The sequence below is a fragment of the Varroa destructor genome, unplaced genomic scaffold, assembly GCF_002443255.2.
Source record: "Varroa destructor unplaced genomic scaffold, Vdes_3.0 BEIS01000006.1, whole genome shotgun sequence".
Taxonomy (NCBI): Eukaryota; Metazoa; Arthropoda; class Arachnida; order Mesostigmata; family Varroidae; genus Varroa; species Varroa destructor.
Window position 1 is genome coordinate 276154 of NW_019211459.1, and position 20234 is coordinate 296387.

General features: G+C 42.2%; 1 protein-coding gene across 1 annotated transcript in view; it reads left to right on the forward strand.

The window, feature by feature from the left end:
• Nucleotides 1-20234, forward strand: part of Fas1 (fasciclin 1 Fas1 domain-containing) — a 112291-nt gene that overhangs the window by 82313 nt on the left and 9744 nt on the right. The window contains exons 4-8 of the mRNA XM_022810718.2: nucleotides 17325-17490; nucleotides 18208-18308; nucleotides 18458-18616; nucleotides 18820-18890; nucleotides 19823-20112. Coding sequence (XP_022666453.1) covers nucleotides 17325-17490; nucleotides 18208-18308; nucleotides 18458-18616; nucleotides 18820-18890; nucleotides 19823-20112 — 787 coding nt within the window. The remainder of the gene's footprint in view (nucleotides 1-17324; nucleotides 17491-18207; nucleotides 18309-18457; nucleotides 18617-18819; nucleotides 18891-19822; nucleotides 20113-20234) is intronic.

Here is a 20234-nt window from a genome sequence, read left to right on the forward strand (position 1 = left end):
TGTGTACGTTACCCTTCAAGAAGCGCTCCTCTGCCTTGAAGCAGCAGGTCATCTCAACGCTGAAACGCCAAAGTAGAAATATCCCTCTCAGCCTCCCTCTGTCGAGGACGTAACTAATCGATGACAGCAGTGTCGAGACAGATTGCTTTTACGGTGGCCAGGAAATATTAGCGCTCTGCGGGCAGTCGGCCACAAACTACTACCACTACCAGTATTTAGAAGAGGCTTCGGCCACCGAGCGACTGGCCAGTTAATCGCAGGCAGAGTGAAATGTTATAAGCGTTCTCAACCGTTTCGTAAGCTCGATGTACTATTATACATACAGATATGCTGCCTGGCAGGCGATTCACTCGTTCTCGTTCGCCCACACCTTGGCGAATCTATTTCGTAGGCTTTGCCATAGCTTTACTTTTGTTCTTATTGAGGCAATTACTTCGCAGGTTCCGCATGTATAAAGGTTATTAGTGTGACAAGGCCCCAGCATAGCTCCTATCGCGGCACGATCGCACCAGACAGGAACTAGGCCGATTCAACTCAATCTAGGCATGTGAACGTGCGGAATTTGGCTCACATGCCGTTATATTTTTGTCGTCTTTTCTTCATTGCCCTGCCCAGGGTTCCCCGTTTAATCTTCTTCTTATTAGGAGCGCAGCTTTATTATTATTATTATTGAATTTCATTCAAATCGTTTTCTTCGAGATTCGACAATTTAGCCGACAATCGGTTTAAGCTAGAGTTCTACGAAAGTTAAGCGTTAGTAATAACAGCAGGTGGACGGAGATAACGTTGTCGTGTGGTAACTTTTTAAAGGGTTTTTCATCGTATCGCTCTGAACAGCACTTGCATATGGCTCACAAACCGCCTGAGCAGTCTGTCGTTCTAACAAACGTGAGTCGCTAATGATCAGTATCTCTACTGGGGTTCGAGAAGGGGATGGACAAGCTACAATGAGCGGCAATCAAACCCATGACATCTCTTGTCGTTAGCATTCTTCTTCTGTCCGCCTTTGTTTTGTGCGTCGAAAGACATAAGGAATGGGATATTTTTTAACATTATGGCGCATTGTAATCAAACACACCTTAAAAGTGTATATCTGCGAGCAAAGAACAGCTGAACGCATGAACGCTTTAACGTTAATGACCCGACTGTTATACTTTAGTTATTTAATGAAGGGCTTATTTAGACTGCGGTGTATAGGCATCGCCAATAGAGTGCCGTGCATGTCGCTTGTGCTATGTTAGCTGCGTGCTGACCTCATATCCGCGCCAGAGAGTGTCACGTCCTACTACGGACGAGGAAAGGAGGAGCTGCCAGGTTTCTATAGGTAGAACTAGGTGTTGTCGTTGGTGTTACCTTTAACACATGACGCTTATCACATCTTTGCTTCGGAATGAGCCGATATCAATCATCTGCTGTTTCTCTTACAGAGACGCATACGATGCATGCTACTTCTAGCTGGCCCTGCATCCGTAATGATTGCTACTCGTTAGGTACGGCTAGTAAAAATTCTCTTAAATATCGACTGTTTCTGACCATGTTGCCGAGCAAGTCATGGCCCGGCAAACCGGAGACCGGCCGTTCTTCGTTCTCAGTGTTTGTTAGTGACCGCCTATACTGATGATAATGATAGGGATAAAATTCGAATGCGGTGGCTAACAAAAATGGTGACTGTACTATTTGGGAACTTCGTATTTGAACTTTTCCTTTCTCTGCCTCTATCCACCATAGAATCGAGCTTTTCGTTGCCTATGCTAATATCGATAGAGGTCGGAATAGATCGATAACGGCATTAACAGCTATAGGAAGACCGTTGTCGAATGCTGCAGATTTTAGCCCTCCTGAGATAAGGTAAGTTCGACTTCTCTGAGTGGGCGCGCTAGAGTAGCGATTCCTGTTTCTGTGGCCTCTATACATGACGAACGCGTGTTCTACTCCGACGTGGAGCACAACAATCCAATAATCGTCAGCCAATGGGGACAGTCAGGTATTCGTTACCTACTATGCGCTTGACTTCAGTCGGCACACGTTGGGAATCGCTCCCAGCAGTATCAAAGGGTCGACGTCGGACTCGACCCGCTCGACAGCCTCTGGGCGGTAGCAGCTGGAGCACATTTTCTCTCGAAATCCTGAGCTTTTGAATCACTTTCGTCCTTTCGTTCGCTTCTATACTTTTGCTCGATTTGTTCTGTTGAGTGCGCGTGCGCCTGTGCATCTATGTGTACACGAGAGACGATGACTGGCTGGCTGCTTCATCGAACCGCCCTGTCGCGCTGCAACCTTCCTTCGCGGGTGCCTGTAGAATTGTTCCCGTACGAACTGAGCTGAACTGTGCCAAGTAGGCCGTGACACTGATGAGCCTATTCCGTTTGTAGAGCGTCACTAGTTTCACTCGAACGTTTCGGAGCAGACCTCAGCAGACAAACCGAACTTCAGCAGCGTTATCGGCGTCCCTTGTGAGAGAAAGAGAAAACGAGCATCTGCAGAGCAACGAGCTGGCCGACGGTACGACGAGTGAGCAAACAATAGTACCCTTTAAAAAAAGCAGATAAAAGCTTACCGAGCAACAATCGCCGTGCAGCATAGACGCGAGTGGGCATCCCTATAGGACACTGTGTCCATCGTGCTGCTAAAAGCTCTATGACACAACGAGAGAGAAGCTGCTGATTGTAGTAACAAGCAACAGAATCAATGGGCGTAAAACGCTGAGGGCTGTTTTACAATTTTTGCTCTCACAGACCGTAGATACGCGCCGCCCCTTAGTACAGGCAGGGGCTAAACGAGTACGTGCACCGTATAATCTAGTGCATTTAGATCACTAGCTTAGGAAACGATAGGCACGCTATTCAGTTAAGCCTTTCATTTAGACCGGCCCTATATTTAGAACGGTGATTCTGTTAGGCAGAACAGAACTAGTAGTGGAATAGTTAGGTATGAGACGGCCCTTCCAGGTGACTCATTCTATTACGAGTCTACTTATAAAACAGGTACAATCCTACCCAGATGGTAAACCCAGATGAGAATATCGCCTCGTGGTAATCTGAGGCGATACGTCACCTTGTCAAATAGCCGAGTCCATGTTCGGTTTCCTTATATGTGATGTTTGGCTGTTTTTATCCTATCTTTTGTATGAACCATGTACATAGATAAGTCACTATAGGACGAGGCTTCATTGGCTAAGAAGTAAATATACATCAAATAGGCAGTACTAAATGCTCGTAGCTTATTAAATTAACAATCACGTTAAGATGTTATAGATCTTGTGATGCCCTCGTTTTTAAAAGAACAGGTGCACCACTTATAAACATGCAGCTGGGGATGATTTTTATAGGACGACCAAAAACATCTGTTAACATCGCGTTGGCTGTGAACACACGATGCAAACCAGTTATTTTCCTTTTCTGACGAGTACCTCACTGGCGGGTACCGTTACCTTTTGATTATTCGCCACCTCTCGTCGAGCACCGTTTTTCCCTAATTTCATATGTTGAAGGATTACAATAACGCCGAAGATACTCACCGGTGACCAGTAGATTTCGCACAAAATAACGGCCTGATATGCTTACAAATGGTCATATTTATGCCCTATGTGCCTTACACGGTTTTTCTATCCCTAAAATAGAAAGCAGTCAACGGACCATGATGTATCTGCGGGACCGAGTGATATTGATATAGGGTAATGATGCCACCGCTGCGGTCGGTGATCATTGCAGAAACGCATAAACTGTTGTGTTCGAAGCCGACACAAGCCCGTATTGAGGACATCGAGAGTTTAGATTTTATTATTAACTAGAGATTATATATATATACACGTGATGTCTTCAGTCAGTCGATTGTGGCCTATATCCGCGATTGCAGTAGTGACGGCTGACACATAACCGAAGCGATACCGAAGCGTAGTTACGAATAGAAACATTGACATTTTTTTTATCTACAGACGCATAGATGTACATTGGTCTCACATTTGCCTATAAATATCATCTATATGCTCTCGCATTTGTTGCCTCAACACACACTTCTAGCGCTGACAACGGTCTCCAATCGGTGTCCGAATCGTCGCTAAATAGTCGCTGACGATGTAATATAAAATGTCCGCTCTGTAGTAGCGGCCAAGACATAAAATGTTCATAGGAGAAAGTTAATTGCTTAAAAGGAAGCTATTGAATGGCGGTTTCGAGTTGGAGCCACGATTAGAGCAAATTGAGTCGATTTTCATTGTTTCTGTTGGGAAATTGACTCGTACGTTCAATTTAACATGAATCTGTTAGATAAACAACAGAGACAACAAATTCTACATACACTATTTAGTTCTACTGGCAAGTTCCCTAGATCCCCTTGATCTATCGTCTAGATGCTATACGTATTAGGCTGGCAAAAAGGTTGAAGCAAATATTTGCTATAATATGGGCCGTTTCGAGCCAGTACCTTCCTGGTGAAACCACAACTGTGGTTTTCAGCGAAGAGTTGGGCATCCATTCGTCGAACTTAAATCAGCTCCATTGAGCAAGTTCTGTCCAGGCAGAAATAGATGTCGGACTGAAATTCGGGCTACACAACAGATGTCGCCAAACATTCCATTAAGTCCTCTCAATTTTTCAACAAGATTCGGTATTGTCATGTTGAAAGGCGACGCCTTTCTTGTTTTTGTTTTCAATGGCTCGTTGTAATTTTGTCAGCTGTTGCTAGGAGCGGCCGGAATCAATCGTTTTGTCAGGCGGTAGCAACGCCCCATCGTGCACGACTTCAGGCAAACCTGTAGCATCAGCTTCTTTCACTCCACAGATTATGAAGCTTTTCTTCGTTTTGGTCATGATATTTTCCATACATTATTGTTCTATGTGACTCACTTTTTATCACCCGTAATCAGCCTGTTTAAAAATGATACGACATCGTTGTGTTTCTGTGAGGTTTCGCAGATCGAATTATGATCGGCTGTTATGATTTTCTTACGGGTGTAACACCCAAATGCCGCACTTCTTTTTGTAGACAGCTTTCTTTCAAATAATTGAAAACTATTTGCTAGCGTACGTTTTGTTTCCCGACGATGTCGTAACTACCCACGTAGCTGGGTTTGTTCAATCTTCGTAACAATTTCATAGACGCTTTTTGGAATTGGTCAACCATTACGTTTCACGTGAAAATTTCTAGAATAAAAATGACAGAATCATCGTTTCGGCCGGCGTTTTGATGGTGCATCCTGACGATAAACAGCACACGCAAGCTTTCTTTATGGGTCTGGGCAGAGTTTGTACCTGTATCGTAATAAAACAGAAATATCTCATTTTCAAGACGGCGCTCTAATTTATCCCTGAATAAAGACATTTCAATAAGGGTTAGCACATCTATTGCTATTAAATATCAGCTTTCAAACGGTACCTTCGTCGATCCGATTCAGTTACTTGAGCTGCGTGACTTTGATGTCATCCGGGTGGAAAAAGCATCGAATGCCCGGGCAGGTTGGATACGGTGCCAAAAGTGGGCTATTTATCCATCTTACGGACCTCAGCCTTACACTAGAGAGCGGCAAGATAAATTTCTGATTTTGTTCTTTGCCTAGAGGCGTTGTATGACGCAGCAACACGTTACTCTAATTCGTACCGTAGTTTTCCTTTACTGTATATCGTCACCATTATCGTTGAAGGGTCGAAGGGGTTGTATTCCACCACGACTAGCTGGCTGTCCTACCCGGCCGATGTTGTTCAATGATCATTGCGGTTGCGACCTATCAAATATAGTATGGAGATTTCCAGTGGGAGAACATCGGCAGTCAATGCAATACATCCAAGGAGTTTGACTAAAAGACGTATTTATCGAGCGCAACGACTTTCAAAAATGGCGATGATGTCATCGATTGAAATACCAAACGATCGTTTAGCACACAATCCGAACATTTCTAATCCTTTCAACAATTATTTTATCCTCCTTTTTATCGATAACTTATTTGCCTAATGTACAAGTTTGGGGTACACGATAATCTGTAAAGTCTCGAAAAGCAATTGCAACATCATATTACTAAGATCTGACAAAATTCCCTTGAGTCTGGGAAAAAAACTGAAGGAACAGTATCGGAAACGTAAGTTGAATAACGGGGATCAACCAACTTCAACTTTGTCTCTTGCGACCCCATCTCGCCCATTTTACATAAAGCGATTCAGCGACTAACTTCGCTGATCTTAAGCTGTCATACTAGCAAAATAAATTAATCCGTCGTGAACGAACGAGTTAGCTAAATAGAGCTTATTATCGCTCTGAACTTTAGGCACCGCCATCGATAACCGATTCTTTTCTTGGCAGCATTATCAATATGGCCATCTGTGCACTTTGTTGGATTACCCGTTTTACAAGCCGGTAAAATCTGTAGTTGCTGTACTTGCAGAAACCTGTAGCACGATTGAAGGTGTTGCCTTGAACCACAACTGAGAGCCTAAATCCACTTTAGGACAACGAGTGTAAAGATAGGATCAGATTTTAGATAATAGAACTGGACAGAATGTCTGCCTCGATTGAATCGTGTATTCGGTTGATTGTTTTTCTTCTCTGAGCAGCTACTGATGCAAAAATTATAGTCAGTCAGTGAAGCGTCAATGCCAAGGTGTTACGGTACATCAAAAAAATACGCTTACCACAGTTCAAAGTGCTGCCTGAAACTCTTACAAAACGACTCATATAACTTTTTCTCAGCAACTTTTTGGCGTGTCGACCAAACTGCGTTCTCCTAACCGATAGGCAACACCGTCCCGTAGTACTTCAAGGCTTCGTGTTCATCGGTAACTATCTAGTAAATCTCAAACAGCTCGAATACAAAGTACTACACTGCAATGAAGACCGTTTAATGACCGAAGACAGCATACGACACCGGTAAAGGCAAATCTTTCGTAACGTTCTCCGAACGACCATTGTTGATCAGCTCAATACTTGTGTACAGCACAACTCGACCATATGGCAGGCCGGTGTGTTTAAAGCGGCAGCACCGGAACTCAAACTGGTAGGTAGGCGATTTCGCCTATTTGGAAGAAGCTAGTTCTTTCTTGGTCCATGCAGTCTATTTAATTGTTTGTGATTTACGACAATAAATTCTATCTATAGTTTAAAACGATCGTCTGCACACGAACAACATATCATTGTGTCCGTTTAGCCTATCTGGCGTAGAAATAAAACAACGAACTTTAATAATCCAAAATAAAACCTCACAATAACCGACGATGGAAAGCTTACCGTTGATGCATCGCATACACGCCCATATGTTCCATTATGATGGATTCAGAAGAGCTGGCTTTAGAAAAGTCAGCTGAAAAACTATTTCGGCGCGATTTTCGCTTACCGTAATTGGTTAGGAACTAAGAAACAAAAGAATTTGTCAAATGTTATGTTAATTTCAGCATGTAGATAATTAAGCAGACACACACCAAAAGAAAATTGTATAGCAAAGGTCCCTCAGTCTGTTGATGCGCCCTCATTCCTCGGTCAGCCCTCTACTTATATATGTTGCTACCGTTGACGGTGTCGGCGTAGGTTGGTCCTCCCGGATGGCTGCTGTTACAAATAGTTAGCTTCTGCTATTTTACTGCCGATCTTAGCTTTTTTAATGGTCATCGCCACGACGACTAAAGCTTCACTCGGTTCTTCTTCAGGCTTTCGCTGTGATGAGGCTGATGAATCCTCATGAATCTCCTCAATACATGCACTAACAACGACGACGACGACGACTCAGTAAATAACAGCAAAAACTAACTGCGAAGCGCCACAGTGCCCGTCTTTCCCTATGTATATGCGCTTCATTCTAACGTCGTTACCAGTGAAGCCGCCTCGGCTACTCAGTGCGTGACAACCATGCGAAGCCATTAAGTATAAAGTCGACAACACTCTTGACCGACTCAATTTAACTGCTCCGAAACACCAGCGCCGGACTCAACGATCCTCCAGTTCCATCTGGATTAACTCGAGACAAAAAGTCCACCGATGGGGCATATTCCATTGGTATATCGATAGAACGACACTGCTTGCTCTACCATAACCTGACGCTTAACACGTACTCGTGTATTTCACCGCTTTTGCGTTGCGTTATACCAGTCGCTGCTGCGATTAATGTTAAGCTGACTGTCATTAGATCTGGCAGCCAGTGAGCTGGCGTGCTGTGTCGATGCTGCGTGCTGTTGTTACATCGTCGTTGCTGTGATATTGTTCATAGTTATTTTAGATTTGCTGCGCACCCTCGCTACTTCCTGCGGCCGTTCCGCTGTAGCTACCGTTGCTGCTGGTCGGTGAGCTCTGATGCGTGCACGGGCAGACAGGCAGCCATTGAGAACGCAGAAATAGGACAACAACGGAGAAGCACAATTTCGTTGCTCGCCACCGCGGTGTTCCTTTGTGCGTGTCACTGGTACATGTCGAATGTTGGGTACCCAAAAAAAAAAAGTAGCTGAATTGAAAAATCATTGAGTTTCGTGTGGCGTACTGAGCAACCGGTTACGAATATAACTTCAGCGACATAAGCCGATGACTAGTTCGTAACTCTCAATTATATGCATAATGTAACAGCATTCTTCGAACGAAATGGTTCGAGCACAGCCTGAAAACCGCAATTGAAATGGCGGAAACGCATATAAAGACGAATTATATCGGGATTTCGGCAAGCCAGTTGACACGGTCCAACCCGCATTGTACTACGATAGGAATTGGGATATGTCCTAGCTGAAAAACGGACAACGGCTTCATTTGACATTCTCTAGCATATATGAGAATACTAAATATTCAATACTGTACTTCATTTATGTTTTGTTGTACGCGCTATTGAGTTAGTAGGTGAAGATATCACCTTGGGGTAGGCAGATGGATAGGGGTAGGTAAAATAGATAGGTATTGGGTTGACTCACGAGCATCTTAAGCGCTTTCTAAGTGAAGTCCGGCGTACTGATCAATCGAAAATGTCGCATTTGAACTCAAGAACAAGAACGAACGAAAGAATTATCATGAAATCATCTTGAAGCTTTTATCGAATCCGTGAAGTTAGCTACTTCACATATCACTTATCAGGCTAACAGTTTACACGAAAAAACTGAAGTAAAAAAAAAAACTAATATCAAATATTATAGTAAAGGCGCGGGTTTAAAATTTCAAGGGCTCAATTTAAGTAAACAACTACCGTAGGCGGTTCAAGGTGTTTATATTTCTCAGCTAGATAATAAATGAAACTTTTTGCCTCTTTCCATAACTAAGGCATCGTATTTTTAATTTTTATAAATTTACGCTTGGTATTGGTTGGCAGCATTAACGAAAAATCTCTAATTTTCTGTCCGTAGCGATGTGTTCCATACTACTACCTTGTATTTCGTCGTTCTTATTTTTGAACTAATGGCCACAACCTGGTTGCAGGCGGACCTTCGACGACGAAAAGCGGTGACAACGTTAGATGCCACAACAAAGATCTCTATCTCTATTCGAGCTGTCCGAGATGAAGATCTGCGTTAAGTTTGCTGGTCTCCTGGCCGACAGCCTTATACACATACACACACACACACACACACACACACACATAGGAACAGTAGGATCCCTTAGAAACAATATTGATGGCCTAAAAATTGGAGTAATATAAAACTGAAGCCTGCGAAGGCAAAATCTCAGGTGTCTAGTAACTTCACGCTACATCGGTTTTTGCTCTCTTTGTTTAAAAAAAAAAAAACTTCGAGACAACGAATTCGTTTCCAGCCACTACAGTCTATGGAGACGAAAGGCAAATTATACATTCGATAAGTGTTATCTGATCTAAAGCAGACGAGACACCGTTGGCAGTATGAAAATATTTTATTGGCGACATGGTGATCGGTATCAGCTATATGGAATTTAACAGAATAGGCATATAACTCTTTATTTTAATAACAGAAAATTCAAAACAAACATCTACAGGGCCCGAACTGCCGCAGACTGTTTAGACTACGTCAATAACGTGATCTGTAGTATGTGCTGGCAGAATCAATCAAAATAAACCTGCGCTTAACACGTACGTTTGAAATAATGAAATTTGCTACCGATGTATTACCTACATTTGCGTATCGTATAGTAGTACGCGATGATGCGAATCGGGTTTTTGCTATTGGTCATAATGTCTGTGTACGAAGAAAGCGAAAAACGGGTTACTCGTAATGGTTGCTGGGCTATGGTGGCACTAGAGTTGTTACAACATAATGTGGCCGATAAGAACGTAAAGGAAAATCAAATACAGATGGAATTGTATCCGGCACCGACATGTCGAATGTAACAATGTTACAATCGTGAGCTTTATGGCAAGGAACTTTACCTATCTTTCTGCGAGGTCGTCCCTCAGACACAAGCCGCCGCCAGAGCTATCCGTTTAAAACGTGAGTACTAGGATAACTCAAGCTAAGCACACCAATACACGAGACGCCACCTCATCGGACCAGCGTTACGTCGCAGACGAGTTATGCGAGGCGCAGGTCGCTTTAAAAGAGAGAAATAACTCCGCGATCCTACCATTGTTCCGTGATAGTGCCAATATTTTACGTACGGACAAAAAAGCGTGTTAGTTACTTCTAGAAGAGTAACACCTTTATTGCTCGTGCCGTTATAGCACGCAATAAACGTGCACACACACACACACACACACACACACACACATATATATATATATTCGGCTGTACGACGCAGATAACGAACGAATGAATTGAGCTCGCGCTGTAGTTACTCTGATGGTGAAACGACCGAGTCTGAATTTATTCGGAGGGAAAAGGATCGATAACAAAAATCAAAGCAAAAAGGTCATTGCTGTGGACGAGTTTTAGGCAGAGAACTTTACGAACTGTGCCTCCAGTTGTTAGAAATACAACATTTTTTCTTTGGTCTTACTATGCTATGGCCTTACTGGTAGAATAAGCAGTGTAGGCTAACCTTCTAATGAGGCTCTTTTCGTGAGAGAAGGCAACACTGCTTTTGGGGGCAACAGCTTGGCCTGCCGGTCAGCGTCAGTCGCTATCAGAAGCGATGAGATAATCGTTTTTAACTCCGCCATCTCGATCCAGATCAGATTAAACCTCGTAGGCAAGACAGTGGCAAACGTATTTATCGATATATGAAAACATATAACAGAGCGGCCAAGTGCTTGATAGCAAGAGCTTTCAGAACATTTCTGTATAATAAACCTATATGCATGTACAGTCCATATCCTCGAGTATACCTATCTCGTCAATAGCTTAGGTAAGATAATTATGATGGCGTAGCATGCCACCCAGTTCTGAAACGGTAACGTTCTATCAGTGCTTGAACGTCGGCCGTCGACAATACAATATTCTGGTTTGTTAGTAAACCTGTTGTTACCACTCTGACTCGGTTGTTCCCAAATGTGCACGTACAAAAAAGGGGCACAAGTACCTGTATGTCGCTCCTCTGCAGGCCGATACCTGTTTTCACATTCATTCGGATGATCGTACGCCCGATAACTGGACTCGCCTCAAAAGACGGCGATTTATTCCCGCATGGGAATTCTTCTAGCTGGCGGATAAAATCTGTCGCTTTTCATCCGAAGAAAAATGCGGTCCTTAGTAACTTCCCTGCACATATTATATATTATGGATAGTGCCTATCCGGAGCGTTTGATCTTAATAGGATCAATGCGATAAGTTACTGTTTGTTCAAGCCGTAATAAGAGAAGGCAAACCAAACTGCCAGCTTTAGAAGACGCGCTCCCCGTTTCAGAGCTGAAACGAAACTGATGATGCTGAATATTTAAAGCAGTATAGCCCTGCGTTTTGTGAAAGTTGTACAGACAATACGTTTGGGTTGAACCAAGACATTATACTATCTATGTTTGTTCTTTTTTTTCCGGCTTGTAAAGTTAGTAGTAACACTAGGTTTCCCGTTTAGAATACAGGTGGACTCACCTCAACGAAGGAATTGCACATGTCTATATTTAATACACAACGATATCGCTGTACTTTCAGCTGTGAAGCCATTTTGTTATAAATTCAATTGCATTTTCTACAGGTGAGGCCAAAGCAGCGCTTTTTTTTCATAATTTTAACAAAGATCAGCTTTTATCGAATATATTCCCGCGGGACGAACTCCTCTACCAAAGTTGTTTTTTGCCCGAAATTAACGGCGAATTTTATCGCAAATATTCTGTGCGGCTCCTGAAAAATCCGAGAAATTCTTCTGTAGAGTATTCCGAACAATCATCAATAGGATTTAAATCTAAAAGGCTCGAAAACCCATCGAACGGCCGTTTTGGATTTGTCTTGACTTGTTTTTGTAACCAAGTACCGGACCGGTTGTTTTGAAGGGCAGGGTTTCGATGTGAGAGTTGTCTAGATAGGGTTACACGGTTAATCTTTCTAGGATTTTTTTGCACCTTTTGTTCTCGTTAAGCATTTTTGGGTCTTTGGCTTGCTATCGGGCCAAAAGTATACTCCGCTGGTGTTTTTTGTATGTATTTTGATATCGCTAGAATTATTAAGATATATTTTAAAATAGTCAACTGACTGTGCTAGTTCCTGGACTGGAACTATGATCGCAGTGAAGGATAGTTATATAGAACAAACATGACAGTTAGAAATAGCACGTAACAGACGTTGTTCAGAACGCTATAAATAGAAAAAAAGATCAGATTAAGATGCCGCACTATGTGCGCTCCATATACACACATGCTGGAAGGATTAGATTATGTCACACTAGTTAATATGTATGTATATTTAATATTTAAATAGCAAAATAATTTATGTAAAATTCATTTATCCTTCTACCGTGGATATTCGAAATTGTTACCGTTCTGATCAGCAGACGAGTGATAACTGGGGACTATCAATCCAAAAACCTCAACAAACATTTCATTTGGTCATATACTTTAATTGCGTGTTTAAATTTCTCTCTTTGTCGTTGCCGTCGGGGCATAGACGTTACATTCCCCCACAAAATTAGCGTCAGCTGTCGAAAACGAACGAAATATTCTGCAGGACTTCTTCCTGCAACCATCGGTGTTTTCTATAGAATTTGCTCTTATATCACATGATACGCGATGGCACACAGGTGCTCTGTCCTGTTTTAAATAAAAGTCGCAATATTTGCCAAGATCCTCCCGAATGCGTGGGAAAATAGAATCTTTATAGGAAAATAGTAATTGGCATCAGTCAATATGCTATCGACAAGAGGAGTCGAGAGGCCGCAAGTAAACCGTTCTTGCGTAACATATGGATTTATATAGTAGCCTAGTAGATATAATTGTCTCGATTATTTGTGCTATGAAATTTGCCAAGAATCGTCCTGGATAATTGTGCGTTTCGTCCATATTTTTCCACGTGAAATTGTTTCATCAGCTTCGAATCGCCGTCATCGATAGAAGGTACTATTCAAAAACGTTGGCGGCATCCCTTGGAGCCCCTTCATTTGTATTGTTCTATATATCGACATACACACACGCCAGGAATTAGCGTTGTACTCAATGGCGTCCTTGTTTAATTGGGTTTGTGATGATAAATAAATCACTACTACTGCAACAGCTCGTCGAAAGTACCAGCGGGGGAGCAGAGCCCGAGCGCTTTAGCACAACACCGAAACGCTTCTGTTAGCGTTTCGTTCTTGTCCGTACCTCTATCCTGTATATAATATATATAATATTTACTCCAGTATATAATATACCGTACCTATCGAGATAACGTTGACATGACGCTTGCTACTCCAGCTCAATGACCTTATAATATGGCTTGCATCGCCACCTAAAGACCAGAAAGCCAATGAATCGAACTGATACTGAATTGCGTTAACGACAGAGCGCCGAAGTAATCGAAGAGGGAGCTAGTGTAGCAAAGCTAACGTACTTACGCCGTTACTAACTGCGTCTACGGGTAAACCAACGGAATTTTAATGTAAATTTGAAATAAATAAAAGATTATAATGAGTCATATAAAAAAATTATATTATACATATTTCACATCACATAAGCTAGGCCTCGAGTAGATAATTGGGCAGTCGTGCAGCCCTGCTTCATAGCGGTGTCTAAGCCGAATTCTGAGGCAGGATATCGGCATAGTGACTAGTGCACCGACTCGCCCGCTACACACAGTAAACAAGATAGGAAGGGGCATTATAATGAACGGACGTTGTGTTTGGTAAGATTCCGACCCTGCTCACCATTGTCACCGATCTGTCTGTGATGGTCATGCTGATGATGGTAATAGCAGAGGTGGTGGAAAAGGTAAATACAATTGTTGTAATAACTGATTTTTCACGTATACGCTATGACCCACCGTCGGATGAGAACTACGGTCTGTTGCTTCCCTTTCCCAGTTTCTATTCGGCTCATTATGGAGAACAGCACCGAAAAGCAAATGTATGGACGTCTCAGTTTTGCGTACCACACTTATTTCTATAGTACCTATAAGCTTGTAGTTAGATACAATAGACGTTCGGTTTCCTTAAAATGGAACTTACATGCTGTAAAAATGATGCTTCGTGACTTTGCATAGTATAAACGCAGATCGTGTTTAAAGAATAGACAAACGTTTGCAACTATTGGAACCACATGTAGCTAAAGTAAAAACAGGAGCTGAAATCTATAGCTTGTTCTTAAACAGCTATGGACGCTTCACCGCCGCTAGTTATTTTCAAGAAACGACTTGATTAACTTAGATAGTAGTTCGTAAAATGTATCTACATAAGAGATAAAACGTTTATTTCCTATCTGATAAAACGAGAATTCGGCGAAGGCGAACATTAGTATCATCACTCTAACCCGACGGAACGGAGAGCGTCTGGGACTCGTTTCTTTACTTGCGGAACATAAACAGAATTAGGGACTGTTTCTAATGCTGATGTTATGTAATGCTCGACACACTTTGCCCGTACGTCGTCACTGCGAAGCACTTCATGGCTTTCGTTTGTTTATCTCACGCAAAAATAATACTAAAGTTTCCCGTAGTTCTCACTGCAACGTTGGTCTTGTTTCAGTATAGCAGATCATCGTGGAATGGACGAAATGGTCAAATGAAAAAGTAGAGCACTCAAGAGTCCGTGATTGTGCCCTTTCACTAGAAGGAAGTGACGCAGTAATGGGGTAAAGACATAAACATATTTTGCCAACCCCATTTAATGCAGGTCATTAGGGCATCTGCTATTTGTAACGTATTTGCCCGCTAATCTTAGGGAGTTTGAACAACAGCCGTTCGCCTAATGGAATTATACCTAATGAGTTAATACCGGACGCAAAACTCGAAACGTAGAAAGCTCCTTCTACTATGCTGACGAGGCTTGTAGCTCCTGGAGACATTTAAGAAGTAATTATTCAAGAATCACGTACATCTTTCTCAAAACCTCCTCTGAGGAAGAAGGGACACTCGCAGGCAAAGGCCATACACGAAATAGGACAAGACACGTAGTAACACAGCAACAGAGAAAAAATCAATTGGCGGCGTTCAGAACGATTTTCTTAGTTCTGTTTAGCCGTCAACGAGGAAAACACCACTAGGCCACAGATTGTTTAAAAGGACCTCGGATACATGTCATATGTCGTAAAAAAAGGACAGATGTTTCCTGACGACAAAACATTTGATCGGTGTCGTTTGCTTCTTAGTTTAGATAGAGAAACTTACCTTCCTAGATGCTTCTCTGACGAAGAAATACTTAGCATTAATGCGAAAATGAATCGAGAAGGTGGTGGCCGGCTTGCTCATGAGTGACGCAGGGGATGTGCCTGCTGTGAGTGAAGACATTTTTTCTACTGAAGCATTATCGATTTTCACCTAGATACAGCCTTAGAATGGTACGCGGTCCGTATATTAGGTTGTCCAGAGCTACTGAACGGATCGAGAGAATAGTTCTCAATCCGTACAAGCAAAGATGACATTCTGCTATTTGCTAGATACGCTTCTTTTAATCTTTCATAGATTGAGAGTTTTCGAACAATTATATACTTGTGGTACGTATTATCCAACCTAATCTCGCTACAGAGGGCCTGTTTGAGAGAATCGACAGAACAATAGGCTACGTTACTTGTCGACTCTCTAAAGCGCGGAAGCAATTGTAACTGTTCCTTTATATTGGACGCTATTCTTTCGCTTGATCCTTCCCCAATATGCTACGACGATGCAGGCTATCGCCTACCTTGGCTATAAAAACGGTACATTTCAGATGGGTTTTTCGCTCGTGATAGTACCGCAAATAAGAAATTTCAAATGCATTAGAAGATTTCATTTCTACTGGACTTTTTTTTTTGCGAAAAACCCACTTTGTGGCTTCTTTCGTTTCCGCCGGAAGGATTCCCGGAATCCCGTTTTGAGCCGATAAAGAGCTCATTGTTTATGCTTTGTTTCGCTAAAAATTATTTATTCATTTGAGCCTCGCTAGAATAGTTACGTTCCCTTTAGTCCAAAGCCTCCCAAATTTTATTATGAAAATGTTTTTATTTCTAGCGAACTGTTGCTCTACTGAGATGCTTCTTGTCCAGTATTTTTGAACTAGTTGTACCACAGCTTTCATCTTCAAGAAAGACAAAGACTAATCACTAAACGTTAATTCTTAGCATTAGAAGATACCTTTAGCTTTAAACCGACTATCCTCTAACCGCATTAGACGACAACCAAAGATTTGATATCAATATCTATCTCATTTTATCTACTAATAATACGCGGTCAAAAAGTTCCAGACAAGTTATGTAGGTAAAAGTACTGCTGGTTAATGAACATGGCGGCGTTTGCGTCCATGATAGGCTCATGGGCACTCTTATCCATCTTGGTACGCTGGCAATACAACTGGATCTGCATACATGGCTGGCGCTACATTCGTTCACGTAGTTCAGTAGTGTTCTTTTTTTGGTTTAGAAGCTATCTGAAGCACTAATTAATCGCCTAGAGCCCCACCCGAGCAGTGTTTGTGTGTGAAGTCAGTGTGGGATTTGATGCTTAGGCTGTTGCCATCGTGTGTAGGTAGCTATTGCTTTCCAGTGAACAGAACGCGATGATACCACTTATTCGTCATTTATTTGGTTTCGTGTCAAAACGTTTGTCTGGCCGGATTTTGATCACCCCACGACCCCGGTTCTAGTCGTGCCATATTTTTCTGAAGCGGACGTATGCCTTCTACAACGTCTGACGGTCCGATTTAGAAGTCAGATCATGATCACTCGACCGACATCAGTTGTATTTCTAGTTTTTTTAATAATAAATAAGAATTTAAAGAGATATTCTCGTAATATTAGCTGTTTTATTATGCAATAGCACCGATTTTAATTACATGGCTACTTACTAACTAGTCGTCATACGTATACCTATACTCTATGAACAACAGGATATTAATGATGCCTTGTCGGCCTGCTCTTGTTTTTACTGCAGTTCCGAGATCGGGTGAGCGGCGTTTCATGGTTGAGTTTTCTCGAAGAAGAGGGCAAGATAACGATATTTGCACCCACGAACGTGGCCATCGATAAGTTTGACAGGAACAAGTTCGATAAACTCAGCGGCGATGACTCCAAGAAGCCATGGCTACGCAACTTTTTCGGTAGGCGCTTAATAACATAGGAATCGATCAGTCAAATGACAGTGAATTAACTGATGGTAATAACTCACGCTTAGCACGCAAGAGAGGCTCACATGGAGCTTTTAGCAGGTACAAGCATATCTGTATATATGTTGCTTTACTTTTCCTTCTTCATCTCAAAACTGCTCCCTGGATTTTTTTTGTACTACACTCTATTCATCACACATATAATATAGGAATCTACCCTAGCGTCCGATGTTACATTATAATAGATATTCACCGTTCACAGTTATTTCGATCGAGCTCAGCAATCAAACTTCGAATGAAGGGTTTCTAAATAAACGAGGGTCTAGAGCAACCAAATATACCGCCTACATGTACTTCGCAATGAAGAGAAGGATTCAAATGTGGCGTTATGTGCCGTACCAGCCATGGAACGGAAAGGGTCATGAGCGCTGTAGCCAACACAACGAAAGGGACTTCGTAGAGATCATGAGAGAAAATACGCTGAAGACACCGAAAAACGAAGGAATATAATTCGATTAAAATTATGATGAAACGCTGTGAATTACCATCGAAACAGTATCTTTGCCCACGGTCATGCCCCAACGGATGCATGCATCCAAAAGATCACCACGAGCTACTGCCAGCTTTGCATATTTTTGCTGCTATCGCTAGATGATGTTAATGGAAAAAGGAACATTTCAGTTACGAATTATATCTGTGTGCCCATTTCAGTTCAAGTGAGAATACAACCAAAGGAGCTTCCCAATGAGCAGTCGTCGTTTGCCAAAGGCGCCCCAAAGCTTTTCTTCAGCCATTACAAAGAGGACCCTTCGGTTGGTACAAAGTTCATTTGAAGTTAGTGTCGATACTTCAAAAGCAATAGTCACGTTTAGGCGTAGCAACTACCTCGACGTGTTGGGACGTATGCACATGTATGATAAGTGGCCTGTATTGACAGCGAATGTTGTCTTTATCCTTCCAGCGGTTCTACGTGAATGAGGCGTTGGTCATTCGTAAATCTCCCGGATCGACTGAAAGCATTACCGTCTATCTAATTGATATTGTACCAAATTTTTCTACGTTCGAAAACTCGTTTCCAAGCGCCGACGAAGTTCTGCAAAATACCGACAAGATTGCTGAGGTTAGTAAAAGACGACAAGTTTTACTTTGTATAAAAACAGCCGTCCAGTTCGATTTGTCTAGCGGTGGAGTAGCTTTAACGAAGGGACGGCAGTGTCTTAGAAGAATATTTGATGTACAAATAATCCTTTATTAAACATGTCTGCCTTGTTCTCCACCTATATCCAGTTAAAACTAAGCTGTTGGATGCGTTGCTGGTTTCAGTTAAAAGGAATTACGGTTCTGGGCTTCCGGGGGCGAGTAAATTATTTCGGAGTACGCGACAGTTTCGGCAGGTACTTACAGATGCATTCGACTCTGACCGGCGCAGATCACTCACTCTTTGCCCGTTTTATTCATCAAATAGGCAGACAGTGGAAGATAACATACAAAAATGGATAGCGTACTAACACATACAACTTTTTTCGCCCTAATTTCTAACACACTTTATAATGAAACATACTTCATTCCGTGCAGATCTTCACGGATGTTTAAGAACTAATGTGTAACAAAATGCCACTTAGTGATACATTCAGGGACGGAACCTTTCCATTGGAGTCTATGGGTGTGACACTTCCTTTTGACAGAGACAATGATGTTACCGGGGTACTGCCAATATTCAGCATTTTTGAGATGTGATTCGAGCTCTTAGATTATTGCAGCTAAAATTTACAATCTACGGCTTATTTAAGGCGGGTAATCGGGGTACACAAGGCAAACTAAGGAACATCTTTTTTGTCCAAGAAGAAAGCTGTCTTTGAGAGCCCATGTTTGGGGCATTTAATAGCTGCTTTATCATTGTCCGGCAAAACTTTATGAAGTACACAATTTGTGTCCTTCGGTGCACCTAGGTTGGCAATAAATCACAGAACTACAGGGACAGTATTTTTTTTTTCTATTCCTTTTGAATAACTGACTTTGTAGCATTAAATCATTAGCCTATTGAATCTCACCTTGTGGGGCTCATGAACTAAGGATAGAGATGCTCCTTTTTCTAAATAATAACTTGATGTGGTTAGAAAAATCTATTTATTATCCATTATCAAAGCGATTGTCACATAGGTGTAATTTTATTGTTGCCAATGATTGTTCTCAACGGTAACGTTCGACTTATCGTCGAAGAAATTAAGACGAAAGTTTGACGTCGGCCGATTATTGGTTGCGTATACAAACTGCCAAAACTGAGATAATGTCTAATGTATACAATCGATTCTACTGTGTTTTAAAGCGCAACCCCGTCAACGTTCTTTATACCCATTGGGAACTTCCCTATCCCCGCTTTGTCTAAAAACCTCGTCCTGGCTCACGTGATCCCCGGGCGCGTCTTGTTTACTACCCAGTTTGGTAATGACCACTACCCAACATTATCTTCGACCTCCGAAGAAAATACACAAGGGGCTCGAATCGAAGTTTCTCTTGTGAATGAGACGATCGCTGACCTCACTGGTGCAGGAGATCACCATGACAATCACTTCCATTACCCCCGGCACTACGAAGCTCAACCTCCAGCCTACATCCGTAAGTGCGCGACAAAATTGCTTTCTAACCATGGTGCTACCATCGCTCCCGAAATCATGCACGTAGATCATTCACACACAGATGCTCTCCTGCATAATGCCATCGATCCGTATGAATCAATC